Raw genomic sequence first — 19,443 nt, forward strand, 5'->3', positions numbered from 1 at the left:
CAGGGCCGGGAAATGTCCCCCGCCGCCCCTCGGCTCCAGCTCCCGGGCCCTTTCCTCGGACGCTCGCGGCCAGCGTACCCAGAGGCCGGACGCAAACCCTGCCCCATCTCGGGAGCTGCGCAGTGCGTCTTCACGCCCACCCAGCTCCGGAGGCAGCACGGCCCCGCGCGCGTCTGTGCGAGCCGGGCTCTGGGACAGCGGCGCGGGCGGGTGTCCCGCGCGCCCTCCGCGCCCCCGGCCCGCACGCGGTGGCTGACCGAGCGGGGCTTTGTGACGTCAGGCGGCCGGCGGCGTCACGCGCGGGCTGACCCGGCGGCGGCGGCGGCGGCGGGGGCGGCCGGCGGGCGGGGCGGCCGGGACGCGGGAGCATGGAGCCGCGCGCCGGCTGCCGGCTGCCGGTGCGGGTGGAGCAGGTCGTCAATGGCGCGCTGCTGGTCACCGTGAGCTGCGGCCAGCGCAGCTTCGCCGGGATCCTGCTGGACTGCACGAAAAAGTGAGCGCGGCGGGGGGCGCGGGCCCCAGACGACCCTGGAATCCCCCTGGGACATCCCACCCCCCACCCAGGGCCGGACCCCGGTCCAGGGCAGCTCTGGAGCCTGCTTTCGATTTCCCCAGCTGGAGTTTCGGGGCAAGAGAGCGCAGCCGCCACTCGGGGGCGAAAGTGGCTCTCAAAGTCCTTGCTACTTTTCGGGCCGGGGGCGGGTGGGGCCTGGGCGTGGGGCGTGGAGCCGAGTCCCCGCGCCCGCGCCGAAACTCTGCGCGTCTGCCTTAATTAAGGCACTTTTCTTTGTTAAGACTCACTGTTGAATTCAGCTGTTTTCAGAATTGTCATCCATTGCGGGTGGGGGTAGTGGGTTCAGATGCGCAGGACTTGCCCTGTCAGTTACAACTAGTGCTGCCCTGTCTGATGTCACGATGCCCCAGGCTCCTGGGAGCGACTGTGGCTGGGGTTTAGACTGGTGACCAGCAGTCATGTCCAGCGGTGGCATTTAAAAACACTTTTGGGGCAGGGAGCCCCCGGCAGTGCGGGAGTGAAGATACAAGTTGTGCTGGTTTCTCTGGAGAAGGGTCCCCTGAAGGCCTGAGGCAGGTCCATGCAAAGACGCACCTGTGTGCTGCAGGGCCTGCTGCTGCAGGAGTCTCCTGGATACAGTGTCACATGGTGGTGAGCTGTCGGCAGATAAATGATGAGGCATTAACCAGGCACTAGTGTCTGGGCGCTCCTGCTGGGCCTTATTTTGAGACTGGGCCCAGGAACAGGCTTTCCTTGCAGATGTTGGACTTTTCCCTGGGTGGACCCAAATTTTGTTCCGGTGGCATGGATGAGACCATCACTCTTCCACAGTCACCCTGCTGGCATGATCTCTTCATTAGATGTGCCAGAAGCCATTTATGCACGAGTCATGTGACTTAACATAAGGCCTCCCGGTGACTGTCGTCCTGCTCAGTGTTGGCTAGTGCAGAATGCTCAGTGGCACCAAGTGACACTGGGGGCTGCAGCCTAACCACCTGCAAGCTGTCAAGACTGCCCTGTGATATCTGCTGCCACGGATGACCACCACTTCCTCTCTCAGGCAGGGCTGCAGACCTGGACCTGTCCCTGCTCCTGGGTCTGTGCAGGGCTGCAAGGCCCCGCCTGGCCTCCTCCTTGGAGGGGGCACTTGCAGGACAGGTTCCCACCCCATTTTCTGAACTCCCTGACTCAGGATCAGGGAGCCTCTGGGGAACTCATAGCTGGGGATGTCTGCAGCGGCGGCAGGCGCCCTCCTTGAGGCCTGTGGCTAACTTGGGTTGGAGATCCACACTTCCCCACCCCCTTCCCCACTGACTCGGGGAAGGAAGCAGGCCTGGCTGGGATCTGGCAGCTGTAGGACATGTGGGCGTCAACCCTCCCTCGGCCACGTTGGGCTGTAACCGGAGCCGCCCACAGAACCAGGAGCTGAGCCTTGGTGGACACAGCTCTGCTCAGCAGGGTCTCTTTCTGATTTGAGTTGTCCCCACTCTGCCCTGTCCTTGTGGAGAATCTGAAGATGAACCTGGCCTCCTGGCCCTTCAGCCCTTTGAGGCTTGGTTCTGAACTAGCCCCACAGCTCCGACACCTGCCCACCTTTGCTATCTCCTCTGGTTCACCTGATTCCACTTTTCTACCCATAATGGTATAAGTGCAGTGCTCATATTTACAGCCTGCTTGTCGGGTAGGGTCCAAAGGCTGCTTACACACTGGCCTGAGTGATTCGGACAGTGGGGGTCTGGCCTCAAGCCTCAGCGTCCACAGCACCCACCTGCCTTGCCTAGGGCCAGTTTCTTCTCTGTGCCTGGGCCTTCTACTCAGTAGGGGACGGTGGCAGGGCCAGGTGTGAGCACTGACTGGCAGGGAAGAACATTCGCCTCCAGGGGCCCCGAGGATCCCAGAGCGGGCTGTGCTGGGTGCCTGGGTATGGCAGCTGGGCGGGTGCTGATGACTGCCATGTATTGGCAGTTTCCTGGGTTTGTGTGCAGACCTGGGAGCCCTGTACAGTAACTAACCCGAGTGTCCGCTGGAATGGAGCCGTCCCATGGGAGGGGCCATTCCCACAAATTCCTGGTCTCTCTCCTATAGAGGGGCCCAGGAACTAGTGTTAATGGTTGGGCATTTGGGAGGTGGGGTTCCTCCCGTGAGGGTCTGGGAGGTTGGTTCTCTTCCCTGAATGTTAGAGGGGAGAGGACTGCGCAGGCCAGGGGAGGTCTCAGGTGCGTGTGCGGCGATGGGCTGGGTGCCGAGCGCCTCCTCGTATTCGTTGTCCATCTGAGTCTGAAACGTGCTACCCAGCTGCTGTGATCTTAACCAAGAGCCTCAGTGGCTCAGAGTGCTCGCCCGCTCATGCATTCACATACATTCATGGAGCACCTACTGTGTGCCAAGTGGGCTGTCCTGGGCAGACTGCCAAGAACGGTCCTCCCAGTGTCTCTCCAGGCACCGTAATGATGCTGATGGCCCAGACCGGCCCTGCTCCAACTCTCCAGGCTGGGGTGCAGGATGGATTGGGCGTTTTGTGGTGGTTGGAAGTACACCGCTGGTTGAGGACCTCGTGTGGGCTGGCCCTGGCTGAGGGTTGGCCCGAGGACAGCAGAGGCTCAGAGTGGTGAAGGGATGGTTGCACAGACAGTGCATGAGGGCCAGCTGCCCACCAGGCCTGACCAAGCCAGAGCCTCCAGGCTTGAACTCTCAAACTTCCCCAGGGTGCCATTACCATGTAACACTCTTGGGCCCCTCTGCTGGAAAGGTTGGGGTGCAGGCCTTTGTGACCCACACTCCACCTTGCAGGGTTGGGACCCAGGTTTCTGGAGACTCAACCAACCAACAATCCCTGGGCAGGAGCGCACCCCACTCCATGCTGGGCACACCATCCAGAATGGAGACTTGGCCACTGCTAGCTGCTCCCAGGACAATTCACTGGACAGACACCTGGTCCAGGCTCCACTGGGCATGTCCTGCCTGCCCTGGGGGAGCTAGAGGAACTGAGAGAGAATCCCTGCACATCATAGTGTGGCATGACCTGCAGCCAATGGCCAGGTGCCACACAAGGGGATCTGGCCCAAGTCGCTGGTCTCCAGAGCTTCTGCCCAGAGGTGGCAAAGGGTGGGGGACCTAGCCTTGTGTTGCTAGCGAAGTCTTCGAAGGCTTAGAGAGCGGTGCAGTCAGCTGAGTTTTATTGAAACGATGCTGATGGTTATTATACCTTTTAGTCTAGGACTCTGGGGCCAGCTGTGACCACCTGATCCTGTGGCTCTCCCTGGTAGCCCTAGGGGAGGGGCGGGCTTCCCTGTGTGGCCCTGGATGAGGGGTTACTCTGGTGTCCAGACTATGACTTCCCCTGCCAATGTGTTTTTCCCAACTCCCTGAACAGAGGGGGACCCAGAGGCCTCCATGCTACAGTAGGCCTGGTGTATCCTGTGAGGCACTGCCCGCCTGGCCGGGGCCTCTGTCCCTGGGCACAGGGAGTGCAGGCACAGCCTGACCTCACTGAAGGGCCAGGCCCTATAGGTGAGCCCTCGTCTACTGTGGTGCCATGCCTGTGCCCCAGGGTCCAGTAAAGGGCACTTGCTGACGTCCTTCCTGAAGAGAGGGGCCTGGAGTCAGCAGAGCTGGAACGTAAACATAGACCCACTGGTCTCTCTGGTCTCTCTGGGCCTCATTCCCCCGTCTGTGAACTTGGACGGCGATGATGACGTGTATCTCATGGGGCTACTGAAAGGATTTGCGAGCTGAAGCCCCAGCAGCCTGGGGCACCTGCTCTGGGATCTGCAGCCGGGACAGAGCTGTCCTGCCCCACGGCCTGCCGGCGATGTTTACCCACCAAGCAGTGGTGGGTGTGGCCTGGGCAGGGCAGCAGCTCCGGGAAGGAAGTATGGCTGCTTGTCATGCCAGAGTCACGAGGCCTTCCCTGTCGGCAGCAGGGCCCTTCCACAGAGCTGCCCCTGCTGCCTGGAAGGACCCCACCACCACCACCTCAGGCCACAGCCCTGGACTGAGGGCACACACACCAGGAAGGGCATGGGCACGTCTGTTCCCGAGCCCTGAGCACCGTGCACAGAAGCTGCTTCCCAGTTTGATGGGCCAGGCAGGGAGGTTTCAGCTGCCAGGCCGGCCCGGGCCTGGTGGGAGCACCCAGGGGCCCACACTGAGGGCTCTGGGTCTCTGGTAAAGGGCCTTGTGCCCATTCTAAACATGCAAGGTTCCCCTGAGGGACATGGACCATAAACAGGGGGGCGGGGGGACTTCCCTGGACTGCAGCTGTGGGGACTTCAAGGATGGAGTGACTACACCCCACACCCCAGCCTGTGTGTAGAGAGAAGTCACCCAGGAGCCTCCCAAACCAGGGTCAGCTAGCAAAGGGCACAGTCTGTGCCCGGGGTCCTGCAGAAGAGGGTTCCTGGAGGGCTGACAAGAAAGGGGCTGCCCAGCAATTCTGCTCTCGGGGTCCCTGAGCCCCAGATGGCAGGAGAGCTCTGCGCTAGGATAGGCAAGTGGTATGGGGGTACAGGCCGGGAGATTGGGGGCAGATAGGAAGTAGAGGCCACGGAGGGGGTGTGAGCTGGGTCTGAGTGGGGTGACCGCACAGGGGCCCGGGAGGGCACAGTGAGGATGCAGATGAAGAGGAGGGTGTCAGAGTGGACCCCAGCTCATGGTCTGAATGCCTGCAAAAGGTGAGCAGGAACTGGGCTTTGGGGGAGACCTTGGGAACAACCTCCAGCTCACAGATGTGTGGTGGACCCCTGGACTGTGGACCTCCTGGACTGTCAGCCTCCAAATTATAGACCCCCCCCCCCCCGCCGTCTGTGGATCTTCCTGACTGTGGACTCCCCAGACCGTAGGCCCCTTGGACTGATAGGAAAAATAAGAAAATTAAAAGTCTGTTGTGATTCACAGTCTTTTACCAGTGGTCTTGAATTACACGAAAATTGGGCAGTATTCAGATGGCCCATGTGCCCTCCACAGTTCATGTCACCAACACCATGACAATGAGGGCCATGGGGGAGGCGACAGCCCCTGGGTCATGCTCCTGGCCTTTCTCACATAGCCTTGTAGCTGGCTCTGTTCTGTGTTCCTCATGTAGCCCACACCCTGCTCCCAGCCTGGCCACGTCCCCGTCTGAGGGTCAGGTGAGCCCCCAGCCCTGGGTGCTCGCTCAGAGGCGTGCTGGCGACGGTAACATCACAGATGGTCAACCCCTCTTGGCACCCCTAGGTCCTTCTGGAGATCAGTCAGTGCAGAGCATCTGTAGAGGTACAGCAGCAAAGTAATTTACTTTTCCTTTTCGCTGATTAAATTCTAACAGGAAGGTAAAGATGTCACATTCTAAACTTTGTTTCTTGTAACTTGGCTAAAAGTCTATTTTTGTGCTTAAAAATAACAGCTTTTAGCTAAAACAGTCCCTAAATTAAGTCACACTTGTTTCAAAGTGACGTGTGTTCCCGGTGGAAGGCAGGTGTGGACTGTTGGGCTTGTTCTCCCCCGTGTGGCACGTGGTGGGTGCGTTCAGGCTACACAGGAGCAGCCCCATCAGGGCCGCCCTCCTGACCGGCACCGCGCACAGGCCTCGAGAACCGTGTGGCCGTTGGGCCCGGGGATGACCCGGCACTATAGAAGCATGCCGCCCCCCACCTCCGACTTCGAACAACAAAGCCCCCGAAGCCATTGGAGGTGCCTGGCCCAGCACCCCTGGGGAGAGAGCGGGTCTCTGGCCAGGCAGGCCCTGCTGGGGTGCCCTGGGGTGCTGGGTGCACAGAGAGTCTCAGCTGTGGGTCCTCATGGGAGGTGGGACCCCTGCCTTCTCAGGTCCTCTTCCCGTAGGACTTGTGGCCTTGTTAGTTCTGGCTGCTTTCTGTCCTGGAGGTGAGGGTCCTGACGAAGGGCCAGGCGGTGCCAGGCAGGAGGGGTCCTTCCAGGTTGTGGTGGGCGAGAGCAACATAGACGACACCCTCCCCTGAGGGCACTGGGACCAGGTGGGCCAGCTCAGCATTCAGGATGGAGTGGGCTCACTCCCGGACCCAGGCTCTGGCTTGGGGGCTGAGCCTTGTCCCCAGAGGATGCAGCTACGGCCTCCACCCCCAAACAGGTACCTGGGACCGGGATCCTATGGCTATCCTGGGCCCTGGGACTGGGGATCCTCCAGGGGCCTGCTTGGGGTCTTTCCTCAGGGAGGAGGACAGTGAGCAGTCCAGGGCTATGAGCATGGGCCACTGGCCATGGAAGCTGGCCCCCCAACAAGCTGGGCCAGGCCGTCGTCCCAGCTTCTCAGGCACTGGGTCCTGGGGGGCGGTCCCCAGCTTTAATTCCTCGTTCCCTCTTGTTGCCAGGAACTGAGATGTGGCTACTCAGTGGCCTTGATGCTGGTCATGTGACTTCATGAGCTCATGCACACTGACTCCCAGACAGTGAGCTCAGGGCCCTTTGCCTCCAGGTGCTCTGGGTAGTGCCAGCACCCAATCCTGCAGAGCCTGGGGGTGGGGGTGGCAGGGTCATCACCATCCTGATTGTCCTTTCTGTCTCCCCTGCCAGGTCTGGCCTCTTTGGCCTGCCCCCGTCCACTCCACTGCCCCAGGCCGAGGACACCCCTGTCAACGGCTGCCAGGGCCCAGTCGCCACAGAGGGGGACACGGAGGCAATGCAGCTGGGGACGGGCCCCCCGCCGCCTTCTTGCCCTGAGCCACCCCCGCCCCTGGTGCCACCGCTGCCTGCCGGCACCCTGCCCCCCTTCCCACCATATTTCGAAGGCGCCCCCTTCCCGCCCCCGCTCTGGCTGAGGAACACTTACCAGCAGTGGGTGCCGCAGCCACCACCCCGGACTATCAAGAGGACAAAGAGGCGCCTGTCCCGCAACCGTGACCCAGGCCGGCTGGCCCTGAGCCCCATCTGCCTGCGGCCAAGGCGGGTACTCTGTGAGAAGTGCAAGAGCACCCTGAGCCCCCCGGAGGCTAACCCCGCACTCCCCGCCACCCCCCGGCCTCGAAGGAGACTGAGCAGCGGCCCTGACTCCGACAGGGAGCTCCGCAAGCATGAGGACCCCGATGGCGGGGGCGACCCAGCGGCCTCAGTTACCGGCAGGAGGAGCAAGAGGGAGAGGCGGGAGGAGGAGCAGGCTCGGGTGCCACGGAGCCCCGCCATCAAGATCTCCTACAGCACACCCCAGGGCAAGGGCGAGGTGGTGGAGATCCCGTCCCGCGTGCATGGCTCCCTGGAGCCCTTCTGCCCCCCTCAGGCCCTGCATGGGGCCCAGGCTCCCGAGGTGGCTTGGGACAGGCCACCCAGCGGGCCCTCCTCCTCCATTCCTAAGCTGAAGCTGACACGACCCGTGCCTCCCAGTGCTGACCTGCTGCCCCCCAAGATTCGCCTGAAGCCCCACCGCCTGGGGGCTGGCGAGCAGGAGCCTGTCTACAGGGCTGAGCTGGTGGAGGAGCTCGGTGGACGAGGTCCCCGGGCCAGCTCACCCGCCCACCCTGCCCCTGGCTCTGCCCACGGTGCGCTGGTGGACTTGTCTTCAGGAAGTTCTGGCGAGGACGATGACTTCAAGAGGTGTCCCCAGGGTAAACACGAGCGTGACAGCCTGGCCTTTCTCACCAGCTGCCCCAGGAGCAGAACAGACTGTGCCCGGGAGTCAGTGTGGAGCGGTGACAGCCTGGACGAATCCAAGTCATCCAGCTCAGAAGTAACGTCCCCAGACACATACGACCTTTCCTCTGGTGATGGCGTGTCTGTGCCGTCTTCATCCAAGCATGCGGGGCAGACGGTCCCACCCCTGACGGTGAGGCTGCACACGCAGAGCATCTCCAAGTGCGTCACCGAGGATGGAAGGACCGTGGCTGTAGGGGACATCGTGTGGGGTAAGATTCATGGTTTTCCTTGGTGGCCAGCACGTGTCCTTGACATCAGTCTTAGCCAGAAGGAGGACGGGGAGCCCTCTTGGCAAGAAGCGAAAGTCTCGTGGTTTGGTTCTCCAACTACATCATTCTTGTCCATTTCCAAACTCTCCCCTTTCTCTGAATTTTTCAAACTGAGATTTAACCGTAAGAAGAAGGGGATGTATCGGAAGGCTATAACAGAGGCAGCCAATGCCGCGCAACACGTGGCCCCGGAAATCAGGGAGCTCTTAACCCAGTTCGAAACATGACTAGGGCTCCCTGACCAGGTGAGTGTGTACACGGAGGGCGGCCTCCTTCCTGGCCATCCAAGCTTGCGTCCCGTCACTGTCCCTCTGCTCTGGGCCCTGCAGGGGGAGGGGAGGTGTCCTCAGTCATCTGCCTTGCTGCTCCAGAGGGGGCCACCCGGAATGTCCTGCTGGCCACGTCCCCCAGCTTTGCCGAGCACAGAAGACGTGCTTCAGAAATAGGCCAGCCGTCCGCTGCTTGCTCCAAGAGCGGAGCTGGTTTGTGTTTGGGGGCCACTTTTCAAAATGCCCGCAAAGGAGTTCCTTACTCTGTGTTTGCCTTTGGCAGAGAGGGTGCGGTTTTTAAAGATGATGGTTTCCACCGATGGGGGAGTGCGGAGGGGGGTTCCTTTCCTGTTACCACTCAGGGAACACATACCTTCCTGTTCCCTCCGGCACACAGGCCAGGTGCCATTCTGGGGTCTCGACTTGGCAGGAAGCAGGACGGTTGCTAGGCAGCCTACCCTCAGATTTAGCCCCCACCCCTGAATCTGCCGAGGTGGGCGCTCCTCCATCTGCAGGTGGCTGGGTGCTCCAGGCTCCTGGAGGTGGCTCTGGGGTCTGCCCCCAGCCCGTGTCTCACCCTCTGTCTCTCCGTCTCTCCTTTCAGCAGAACTGTGTAGGCTCTCCAGCCATGCACCTTAGAGACCCTGTCACCATGGGGGGCTGGAGGCGTCACCATGTGGCATGCCTGTGGTCACCACGTGGAGTAGCAGGACGTGTCCGAGTTGCTGAGGCCACCTGCCACAAGCTACTCTTGATGCTGGGCGTGTTCCCATCTGATGGCCGCTGCCAGCTGGTGCCTGGGCAGTGGGGTGTGTCCGAGGGTCACTGGCCCTGCTGAGGATGAGCGTGGTTCTCTACCCCAGGTGGGCTTTCTCCTTGCTCTCATGACCTTCAGATGACCTTGTCTGACCTGGCCTGCCTGCTCACCCACCTGTCTGGTGCCACAGTTTCCCATGTGATGAGCCATCAGGCCTCAGCAGGGCAGCTAACCCGTGACTGGGGAAGGGATCTGTGGGCCATCTGGCAAACCTCACTGCTGCACCCCATGCAGAGGGGGTGCCAGGGTAGAAGCCATGATGAGGGGCTTGTCCCCACCTTCCAGCAACAGGCCTGGTCACCACCCTGAATTGCTCTCAGGAGTCTGGGCACAAACCTCTCCTTTCCCAACCAGGCACATCTCCCGCCAGTTCTGGGACTTCATATTGGGCACGGGCATGGCCTTGGCCTGGCGGCATTGAGCCAGCGAGGGTCTCACGTGAGGGCCCCCCACAGGCAGGGTGGCGGGTCCACCGAGGGGAAGGGGTTCAGGAACAGGTCAGGTGCCCTCCAGTCAGCTTCCTATGACTTCTTCCTGCTGTGGTTTGGCTCAGCCAGAACCCCTGGGCCGTGGCCACGTCCCGTTGGCCTGGGGGCTACCCGCAGGGTCTGGTCTGTCTTTTTGCGACCCCTGGCCCAGCCCTCTGCTCACACGGTCCATCCTGCTTTGGCCTGGTCTGGGCGCTGGTGTGGAGGGGGGAGTGGTGAGCAGGTCAGTCCTCAGAGTGACCTGTAGGTCCCAGGTCATGGTGAATAGTCTCAGGAGGACATTGAGCCCACACACATCAGCCCACGTGAAGCTCGCGGCCCTGGAGCCCAGAGTGGCCCCGCTCAGGGAACCCCCATGCCAGGAGAATGCCGCCCTGTGGGCTCAGGGCTGCTTGCTGGTCAGGAAGCAGAAGGAAGAATCTTGCCGGGCGGGTTTGCCTGCTGAGGGCCTGTGCCCACAAACCGGCCTCCTCTGAGTCTCCTGGACTGTCGGCTCTGGGGCTGTGCCTGTGTCCCCTGGCCGTGTGCACAGCGCTGGGGGTGTGGCCTGCTGGGGTTCTTCCAGCACCAAAGCACAGCGTGCTTTTTGGTTCCGTGTTCTGAGGGTTAGACTGTGAACATTGGCAGCTCCTTGAAGGGGGACTGGGAACCACTGTTACTGGGAAAGGTGGGCCTCCATGGGCCAGGCAAGGGCCAGGAGCCACGGTGGCTTCCTGAACTGGCAAGTGAAAGGCCACTGAGCGCCCCAGCCCCTGGAAATTCACAAGTTCCAAGTGGATGGATGTGCTTTGGGGCCACTGTCTAGCCTCCCAGGGACCGGGTGCCCCGCCCCTTCTCTTCCGGTCCCTGTGTCCTGGCAGCTGGCAGGCAGGGATCTTTCTGGGGCTGACACAGCAGCGCCTCCCTGACCTGCCTTTATGTAAGCAGCTCCGACCGCTGGGGTTCTACTTCCGTGAGCAAAAGGTGTCTTTGGGGCGAACCTGTTCCTCTGTATTTGTCCCCGTGGCTGTTGTCACAAATGACCACACTGGGTATCTAGAAACAGCAGACATTCATGCTGCAGTGGCTCTCAGGGGACATTCTTCCAGCTCCCAGGGGACTCCAGGTGTTGCTGGGCTTGCAGCTGTGTCACTGCAGTCATGGCCTCTTCCCTTCCGTGTTGAACCCCCTCTGCCTCCCTCTTACAAGGACCCTGTGATGGCATTTGCAGGCCCCCTGGGTCATCTGCTCATCACAGAATCTTTTTTTATTTTTTTATCCTCACCTGAGGACATTTTTCCATTCTCTGTTCAGATAGAGTGGGAGGGAGAAAGAGGAAGAGAGAGAGAGAGAAACATCGACATGAAAGGGACACATCAAGTGGCTGCCACCCACACGACCCAACCAGGGCCGGGGACAAACTGCAACCGAGGTACATGCCCTTAGCGGGAACCGAACCCGGGTCTCTCCAAACCGCAGGTTGACACTCTAACCGCTGAGCCAAACTGGCCAGGGCTCATCACAGAATCTATAACATAACAAGACCTGCAACACCTTCACAGTGGAAGGTCACATTCCGTTTCCAGGTTTGGGACCTGATGTCTTTGGGACACCCCTCACCATCCACGCCACAGATCCATCGGGGGCTCTTCGACAGTTGGCCACCTGGGCCCAGGGTGGGGTCAGTGGTGGTGGACGGGGTTGTGTGGTAATGGAGGGACCCGTTGTTCCAGAAGGATCCGCTGCCTTGCAGGTTGGCTGTGTACTCCAGTTGCGGGTCCTTGTGCTTTTAGCTTCGTAATGGTGATTTCTCCTGGGAAATGTAGTCACAGGTCGGGAACACCAGCTGGGAAACTGGCGGTGTTACTGGTGAGGGTGTCACCCCGACGACCTGTGGCCCGACTGTGTGAATATGCTACTTGCTGGTCAGACGAGGAAAAGGCACCCAGCTCCTGTCTTCAGGTTTTGACATTTTTAAATGTGTTTTTTGCCTTGAGCCGCATGCCCCAAACTAGCTTTTCTCTTTTCTTCCGACTCTGAATAAAAATGTATTTCTGCTTCTGAAGGTGGTTCCCAGCTGACATCCACATTGCTTCCAAGGAATCCAGGTCCTCCAGGAGGTTGTAATTATTTTGTTCCAGAAGGAAACCAAAGCCTGTAATTCCGAGCCTGCTGCGGGGGCTCAGGCCCCGTCCCACCTGCGGCTCTCAGCGCTGTCCTGCGCCTCAGCCTCGGGGAGGGCTGGGCGGCCATGGGTACAGCGGGTGCAGCAGGGGCAGGGGAGGGGCAGGTCAGGGTGGCCTCCAGCAATGCCCAGGCGTTTGCAATAGCTCTTCTGGGAACCAGGTCCCTGGGGGCAGCGGCTTCGGGCTGCCCGCGCCCACCTGGGCCTTCATGCCGCCCTCTTGTTGCCGAGGTGCGTCAGCCTGGTGGGAGACGCTTTGCTGGGGTCTTGACTGATTCCTAGTTTCCACCACCTGCTCCAAATTCTCATCACTGGCCCAGCTGACATCTGTGCCTCCAATGGGGCACCTGCCCTGGGGTCAGACAGCCCAGGGGCACTTGGGGGGGGGTAGTGGTGCCATCCTACACCATCAAATTCGGGTATGACTCCTCCACAGGCCAGTGGTACTCACTCCCTGCTAGCGACCCATCTTCTTCGGAGTTGCTGGCCTCAGCCAGCCATTCTTAGCATTGCTGCAGGGACACTGGTCACACGTAACTATCAGAGACCGTCTTACAGAAAGGCAGGACGTGTTTGAGTCATTTCCCAGCACCCTTCCAGAATGACCATGAATTCTGTCCTGAGCGTGTGCCTGTCACCCTCATGTCAGTGTCCATGCGCCGTCACCCTCCACAGGGCTGAGCGTGGCTATGCCTTTTCTTTCCCAGAGTTGTGTGTGCGGGGCCTTTGGTAGCTGCCTGGGGGCCGTGCACACATCCTCTGCCTGAAGACAGTGCAGCGGGAAGCCAGGTCCCAGCACCTTCCTTTGCTTGTCTGGTGACGTCTGGTGGTTCTCACTTCTGACCGTGGCTACTCATTTCTTTGCTCAGAAACTGCACTATGTCACCATTTTCAGAAACGCTGTGGTTTGGGGAAACAGGCCTTGTTAGTTCTGATCTTCAGTGTGGAGAGAAGCAGGTCGGATGTCATCCTGGGACCTTGGGCACTGGCTGGCCCTGCCCTCCCCACCCAATGTCCATGCAGCCCAGGCCCCTCCTGTCACCCCCATTTGCTCAAGCAGCCCTAACCAGAGACTTGGGGGGAGCAGCCTCAGCCAGCTTTTACTGCAGGGTCCCTGGTGGTGATCTGGCCCCTGGGGCCACTCCTGGAAGGGGACACTGCTCCTGTGAGGTCAGCTGGGCCAGCCAGGGACAGGCAGGGAGAAGGGGCTGTCATCGCTGCACCAGGGCTGTGTGGCCTGGCAGAGCCTTGCGTGCTGGGCATGGCAGGCAGGGCCGTGCTGGGAGAGGAGGCTGTGGGTGGTGGGGGGCCTGTGTAAGGTGTGTGCAGGCCCCAGGCCAGGTGGAGGCTGGGCGTGGTGCTACCTCCACGGGTGTGAGCGGATGAGGGGTGGCCTGCCAGGACTGGACTGAACATCATGGGGGTGACTGTTGGGGGAGGGAGGACTTAGGGGGGCATGATCATGGAAGGAGTCAGAGAGACCCCTGTAGTCCTGCAGATGGCTGAGGGAGGAGGTGAGGACGCATCACTGGGCACTTGGGTTGCTTCCTGGCCAGAGGGGTGTCTTCCGGCCCGGGAAGCCCCTGAGAAAACAGTGTTCCTCTGAACTGTCACCAGCATGGCCTTTTCCACCGTCTCCAAGTAGGGGGCGCGGTGGACAGCAGGGGCATTCTGGGGGGCTGCTCAGGCTGGATGTGGTCAAGGGACAGGGACCTCCGGTCTCAGACGGAGAGTCCCCCAGAACATCCCGTAATCACAGGAGCGGGGTGTCTGGGCCGGCCAGGCGGGAGGAGGGAAGGGAGTGGACGCAGGTTCTGTCTTATTCTGAGGGACGTCCCCTGGCCCATCAGTTAAGAGGAAAGGCAGGGTAATTCCTAGTCTGTCTCCAGGTTCCTAAGAAGACTGTGTCCTCGGGGAGACCCAGCTGAGCCGGAGCGCCCTGGCAGCTGCGCAGGGGGCAGGCTGACACCGAGGAATGGCCAGTCGTCCGTGGGGGTTTGATTTGCTGGCTCCCTTTGGGGGCGGGGTGCCTGGAAAGCATGGGTGTGCCAGGCGGGTCACCTCCTCCCGAGGCCCATTGTGCATTTTTCTCATGAGGATCTCGGCTGATGGATGTTTGACGACATCTCCAAAGGTCACACTGCTGATGGAGGGAGACTTGGCAGTTTTAATGATCTCTCGGGCTGTGTGTGTATTTGCAGCCAAGCTTGGTCCCCTTTGATTGGAGCCCTTACAGATCCTGAGACACAGTGAAACGTGGGTGGCAATGGCAGCTCCCTGTGCCAGCACCCCGATGGGGACCCGGCTGTGATCTCTGTAGACCCCCAGTGACCCCCTCCTCCCCAGGTCTCAATTGCAGCTCTGGGCTATCATGGAGGTCTGGGAGGGATCCCCCAGTGGGCATGAGGATGTACGGAGATGGGGCTGCCCAGACTCCGGCCCAGTGTGGGCTGTCATCCTCACTTGTGGCTCCTGCCTGGACGTGTGTCACCTGCGGGGAGACCAGACTGTGCTGTCACAACTGCTTTCCCACTTGAGAGAGAAAAGGCAGAAGGGTTTTGTAGGAATACGCGTGTGTGTGACAGGCTGGGATCCAGGCAGACTTTTTCTTCCTGTCACTTGGAACCTGCTGTCCTCGGACATGATGGCCATGGCCTTGTCCACCTGGGGTGGAGGCAGTGGCAGTGGAGACGAAAGGGGCTTCCGTCCACTTTCTCAAATCCATGGGGAATGAATGGTATCACCCTCGCCAGTCGCCCTGAGGTGCCCCCAGGCGGGTCCCTCTTCTAGAACACTGGGTCCTCACACTTTCCAGGACCCGGTGACATTGAGCTGTGTTTGGCTAGAGGACATTTTCTCCAGGACCCTGAGTCAGGGCCTCCACCTGGCCAGGAAAGGGGCTGCCGCCCAGGGTCAGCCGGAAACCCTGCCCTCAGGTGCTTGTTGGGCGATGTCTGCTCTGTCCTCCGGACCGAGCCCCGTCCCTGCCGGGAGCGTGGTCGGGCCAGGGCAGGGTTGGGCCTGGACTGAGGTGGGCAAGAAGACCTGTTCCTAGCAGAGGCCTGGCACCTCAGGGCACCTCACTCTAGGTGCCAGCCTGCTGTCAGGGCGAGAGTGCTATGGCGGGGTCCCCAACCTGCGAGGCCTCGGGCCTCTTGGGGTCCCCTCTCAGCCCTTTAGGAGAAGGGCCTTCCCCGTGGTGACACAGGACCCCAGGCGTCTGCCCTCCAGGACTGAGGAGGGGACATGTCTGTGGTTTGAAGCACCTCATTTGTGGTCCCTTTTTCTGGCTGCCCTGGGACACTAAGCCGTGCAGGCCTTGCAGCTTACCTGGATGACCTTGGCAGCGCCTGGACCCCCCCCCCCCCCAGCCTCAGCCCCTGTCTGTAAGGTGGGGGTGGTGATGGCCCCCCAGGGTGTTGTCACAGTGGAAGTAACATGGGGGACGGTGTCCTTGGCCCCCTCCGGTGACACCAGGGTTGTGGTTGGTGCTGTCCTCAGGCCGTCCTCACCTGCTCTGGGCTCCACTCTGGGCCTCCTGGCTGCCCCAGGGATTTGGGCGCAGAGGGTCTGACAGTCATCACAGGCATCGTGGACGCAGGTCTGGTGTCTGTCCTGTTCTGGAGACAGCTGCAGAGGGAAGATGTCTCACGGTGTCTAGCAGGGCAGGAGGTGATTGGGAACTAGAGAGCAATGTCCAGGGTTTTCTTTTATGGTTTTGGCCTTTTTTCTTTGCGTCAGGCAAACATTGTCCCTGGGAATCTGCTGGCAGGGGCAGCACAACCTTCCTGGAGCCCAGAGCTTGCGAAGCCAGGGCTTCCGGCAGGTATAGGAGCCTGACAACTCTGCCCGGTTAGTGCTGCTGCTGGCTCAGGGCCCGGCGAGGTCTCCGTTTGCTCGGGGGCCCTGCCCGACTGCACGTGTTCCTTGTGCCTGGAGATGGGTCTGGCCCCAGCCCTCTCCGTCTCTTTCTGGGTGGGCCGGGACCAGGCCTGCTCTGGGTGAGGGTCGCTGTGACAGCTCAGGGCACTGGGGAGGCAGGGGTCCAGGGGAGAGGTCTGTCCCGTAGGCTTTGTGTCAGGCTCCTCTGCCTGGCTGGGAGGTTTTTCTGGAACACTGGGTGACATCACAAGACACAGGTTGAGTCCCATGACAGCAACCCAGTTGCTGCAGTCCCTGCGGATGCTCCTTTCCCGGTCATTGGAATCCTGGCCATGCTGCACGGGAAGAGGACAGTGGTTCCCCTTCCCACCTCCCTGCCAGGCTGCTCTCAGACCTTGAATGTCGCTGTGCTGAGCTGAGAGCTGCCGACCTTGGCAGGAAATGTCTTCAGCCCCTCAGCCTCTCTGCCCAAGGTCGTCCTGGGCCCCAGGAGCCCGGTGGTGGACTCAGGGCCTGGATGGGCAGTGAGCCCCAACCTCAGTGACAATGCAAGGAGGGGCCATCTTCCCCGTCCACCCTGGTCCATGGCCAGCAGCCTCATGTTGGAAGGTCTGCAAAGGTCAGTGCCTTGTCCCACCTTCTCCCTCCCCCAGCTTCCCATGTACCCGCCTTGGGCAGGGTCGTCCTCCTCAGAGGGTTGCTCTGGGCTTACACACCTGCCACTGCACTGGGTAGAGCCTGGGGCCTCCAGCCAGTGCCCGGACAGGCAGGCATGGTGCCTAGGTTCTGACCTCTCCGTGCCGGGGCCAGCATCAGAGAGCCCGGGTCGCCTGCTGAGCTGGGAGAGATGTCTGGGTTTCTCTGGACATCTCTCCAGGAGTTTATCAGATGTGAATGGAGAAGGCTTTGATTCCTAGTTCATGTCACACGTCAGAGGAAGATGTTCTCTGATGGAATCTCTTTCCACTTAAGTTTTAGTTGCATTAGTGTCACATGTGTTCAGACTTTAAAGTGATTAATGAAAGAAAGGTATCTTCGTGCTCCCAAATGACCCACTGATTCTGCTGGGCCTCGTTTCATGTTCCGTTTAGGCACTACTCTCGGACTCTTTTCTGTGGAAGTTGAAAATTTTGCAATCTTGTAACCCGTATTCCGCGCCCACATGTGCACACAGGCACACTTTGGCTACATGCAGGTTCGGTGGCCTAGTAGAAATTGCAGCTTATCCATGTGGATAATTATGAATCTATTTACTTTTGTTAGGCTCTGTTCTCTGCAGAGCTCACTGGCCTCGGTTTGTGGCTGCTTAGTTTTTATGTTCTTAACATTTGTTTGTCCCCAGCCCTCTAAGAGAAACTGAAATCTCTCATGTCGGCAGACACGTGGGGTATTTGTCTCCATCTGTGATCACTGTGTGAACAGACTTCCCCGAACCGAGTGGCTACTGCTGCCTTGTTATCTCTGGTGATTCTCTGTGGTCCTGGCCGTGGCGCGGAGGCTGGAATGTCCACCTGACTCCTTCCTGCCTGAGGCCTCGGCTGGGGCACCAGGACAGGCTGGGTGGGGTGGCCGTCCCTGCCCCCCACAGGCACACACTCACACACCAGGGCCCTTCCGTGGCTGGATGGGCTCCTGCCCTGCGTGGTGGTCTCAGGATAGTCAGGGTGTTGTTGAAGCAGCTCAGGGCCTCCCAGAGGGCAAAATCGGAAGCAGCCAAGCAGCCGCTGTCCTGGGGCTGGGCCAGGACCCGGCACAGATCACTTCTGCCTCCTGAGTTGGTGAAAGAGTTACTGGTGGGTGGGGGAACTCCTCCCCTCCCGGTGGGCGGGGATCTGTGGCCCCTCCTGTTCCTGGAGGCCCAGCCCTTCGGACTCCAGGCTGCCACTGGCTGCCTGGCCTCTCCCGTCCCCTCTGGCCTGTTTCCTGGGCCCTCTGCCTCCTGTTGCCTCCAGGAGCCTGCTGGCATTGCGGACCTGGTGCCTCCCTCCACCCCCTGACTAAAGGGGTGGAGAATGCTTTTCCCTCTCTGAAAGCCAGGCTGCTTGCTGTAGGGGAGTTGGCCCTGAGACACTGAGCTGAGGTGCCCGTCTCCCCGGGGCCAGTCTGCCCACTCTGTGATAGCTTTCCAGTACCTGCGGTCCCTACCAACCTGGAAAAGGATTTTATATTTAAGGGTGTGCCCCTCCCCCACCCTAGGGGCTCCCCCAAGCCAGGAGGATAAGCCTGGAGGGTGGAGACCTCCGGGCTTGGGGGATGACTCTCTGGGATGCTCAATCCCCTGGACAGTCATACATTGGGTTCCTTCTGAGCCATGAACCTAGGCCATGTACACAGCTATTAGCTCTCAAACCCCCAGGCACGAGCAGCTGGAAGGACCCGGAATAGCAGCGTCCCCTCAGCAGCCAGGGTTGCAGGCTTTGGGGCGAGTCCTGAGGTCCAGGCCCTCAAGGTCTCAGAGCCTGCATTTCCCCCAAGCAGTTCAGGGCCCCAGGTAGGTAGGATGGGCTCAGGGGTCCCTGCCCAGTACAGGAGCAGCAGGCACGTGGCCTGGCTGTGGGCACCCAGGGAGGTAGGGAGGTGGACTGACTCTGAGATGGCAGGGGCTGGTGGGAGCTGGGGGGCCTGGGGAAGAGGCCAAGAAGATGCCCGGTGGACACTCAGGCCTGGTGCTTGGACCCCAAAGGACCTGTACCCAGTCCTTGGCCCCCGATAACCTCTGCCCCTTTCTGCTTCTCAAGGTCACCAACGATGAGGGCACAGCTGTTCTCCTGGAGCTTCTGACTTCGGGGTGTCCTCCATCCTCCATGCCCCCCGTTCTGTCTGAGGGACCCTGCATGCCTTCTGGCCGGCTGCATGCAGAAACACGCCAGGCCCGCAGTGGCCAGCCTGGCTCCCGGCTTCCCAGGAGGAGCGGCCGTGTCTAGCTGTAAGGACAGAACCCCAGGAGCCTGCGGGTCCTGGTGGCTGAATGTCATTATTCTCCCAACTCGGACTTTAGCTTTTCTCGTTGTGAAACAGCAGGAACCCAGGGACCCCGGCCGCCTCGTCCATCCTGGGAGGGCCGAGCTCTGGGCCCGGCGGGCTGCAGAGCACCGATTTCACGTGTGCGGTTCCTTCCGGCCCTGAGCACCGGGCCCCTGTGCACTCGAGGAATGGGGACCCGCCCTCCCCCCCTCCTGCTCACCCTGGAGCTTGGGCACCCAGCCCTGGCCTCCAGGACACCCTGTCCCTGAGATGCCAGGAGGTGGCCGTATGTGTGAGGCAGTGAGGGCTCTCGCTGTGAAAACTGACTTAGAAAGGAAAAACCTTCGTTCTGCTGTTTGTAAGCGTGTGTTCCTTTCCCCCTTTTGTCACTTTAAAGACCAAAATGAAATAAGCAAAAGAAAATGAGTTCTGCTC

General features: G+C 60.5%; 1 protein-coding gene across 2 annotated transcripts; it reads left to right on the forward strand.

Annotated features, from left to right (window-relative positions):
• The first annotated feature begins 368 nt into the window (after positions 1-368).
• On the forward strand, positions 369-19,188 carry PWWP2B (PWWP domain containing 2B). 2 transcript variants are annotated; one of them, XM_036265345.1, is made up of 3 exons: positions 369-493; positions 7,043-8,669; positions 18,783-19,188. In XM_036265345.1, the coding sequence occupies exons 1-2, from the start codon at positions 369-371 to the stop codon at positions 8,649-8,651; spliced, it is 1,734 nt and encodes a 577-aa protein (XP_036121238.1). In that variant the 3' UTR covers positions 8,652-8,669; positions 18,783-19,188. The 2 variants fall into 2 exon arrangements, with proteins under 2 accessions (XP_036121238.1, XP_036121239.1); XM_036265346.1 differs by having other exon boundaries at positions 7,043-8,364.
• Positions 19,189-19,443: the final 255 nt, after the last annotated feature.

Source organism: Molossus molossus, unplaced genomic scaffold (genome assembly GCF_014108415.1).
Source record: "Molossus molossus isolate mMolMol1 unplaced genomic scaffold, mMolMol1.p scaffold_m16_p_17, whole genome shotgun sequence".
In the NCBI taxonomy this organism is placed as follows: Eukaryota; Metazoa; Chordata; class Mammalia; order Chiroptera; family Molossidae; genus Molossus; species Molossus molossus.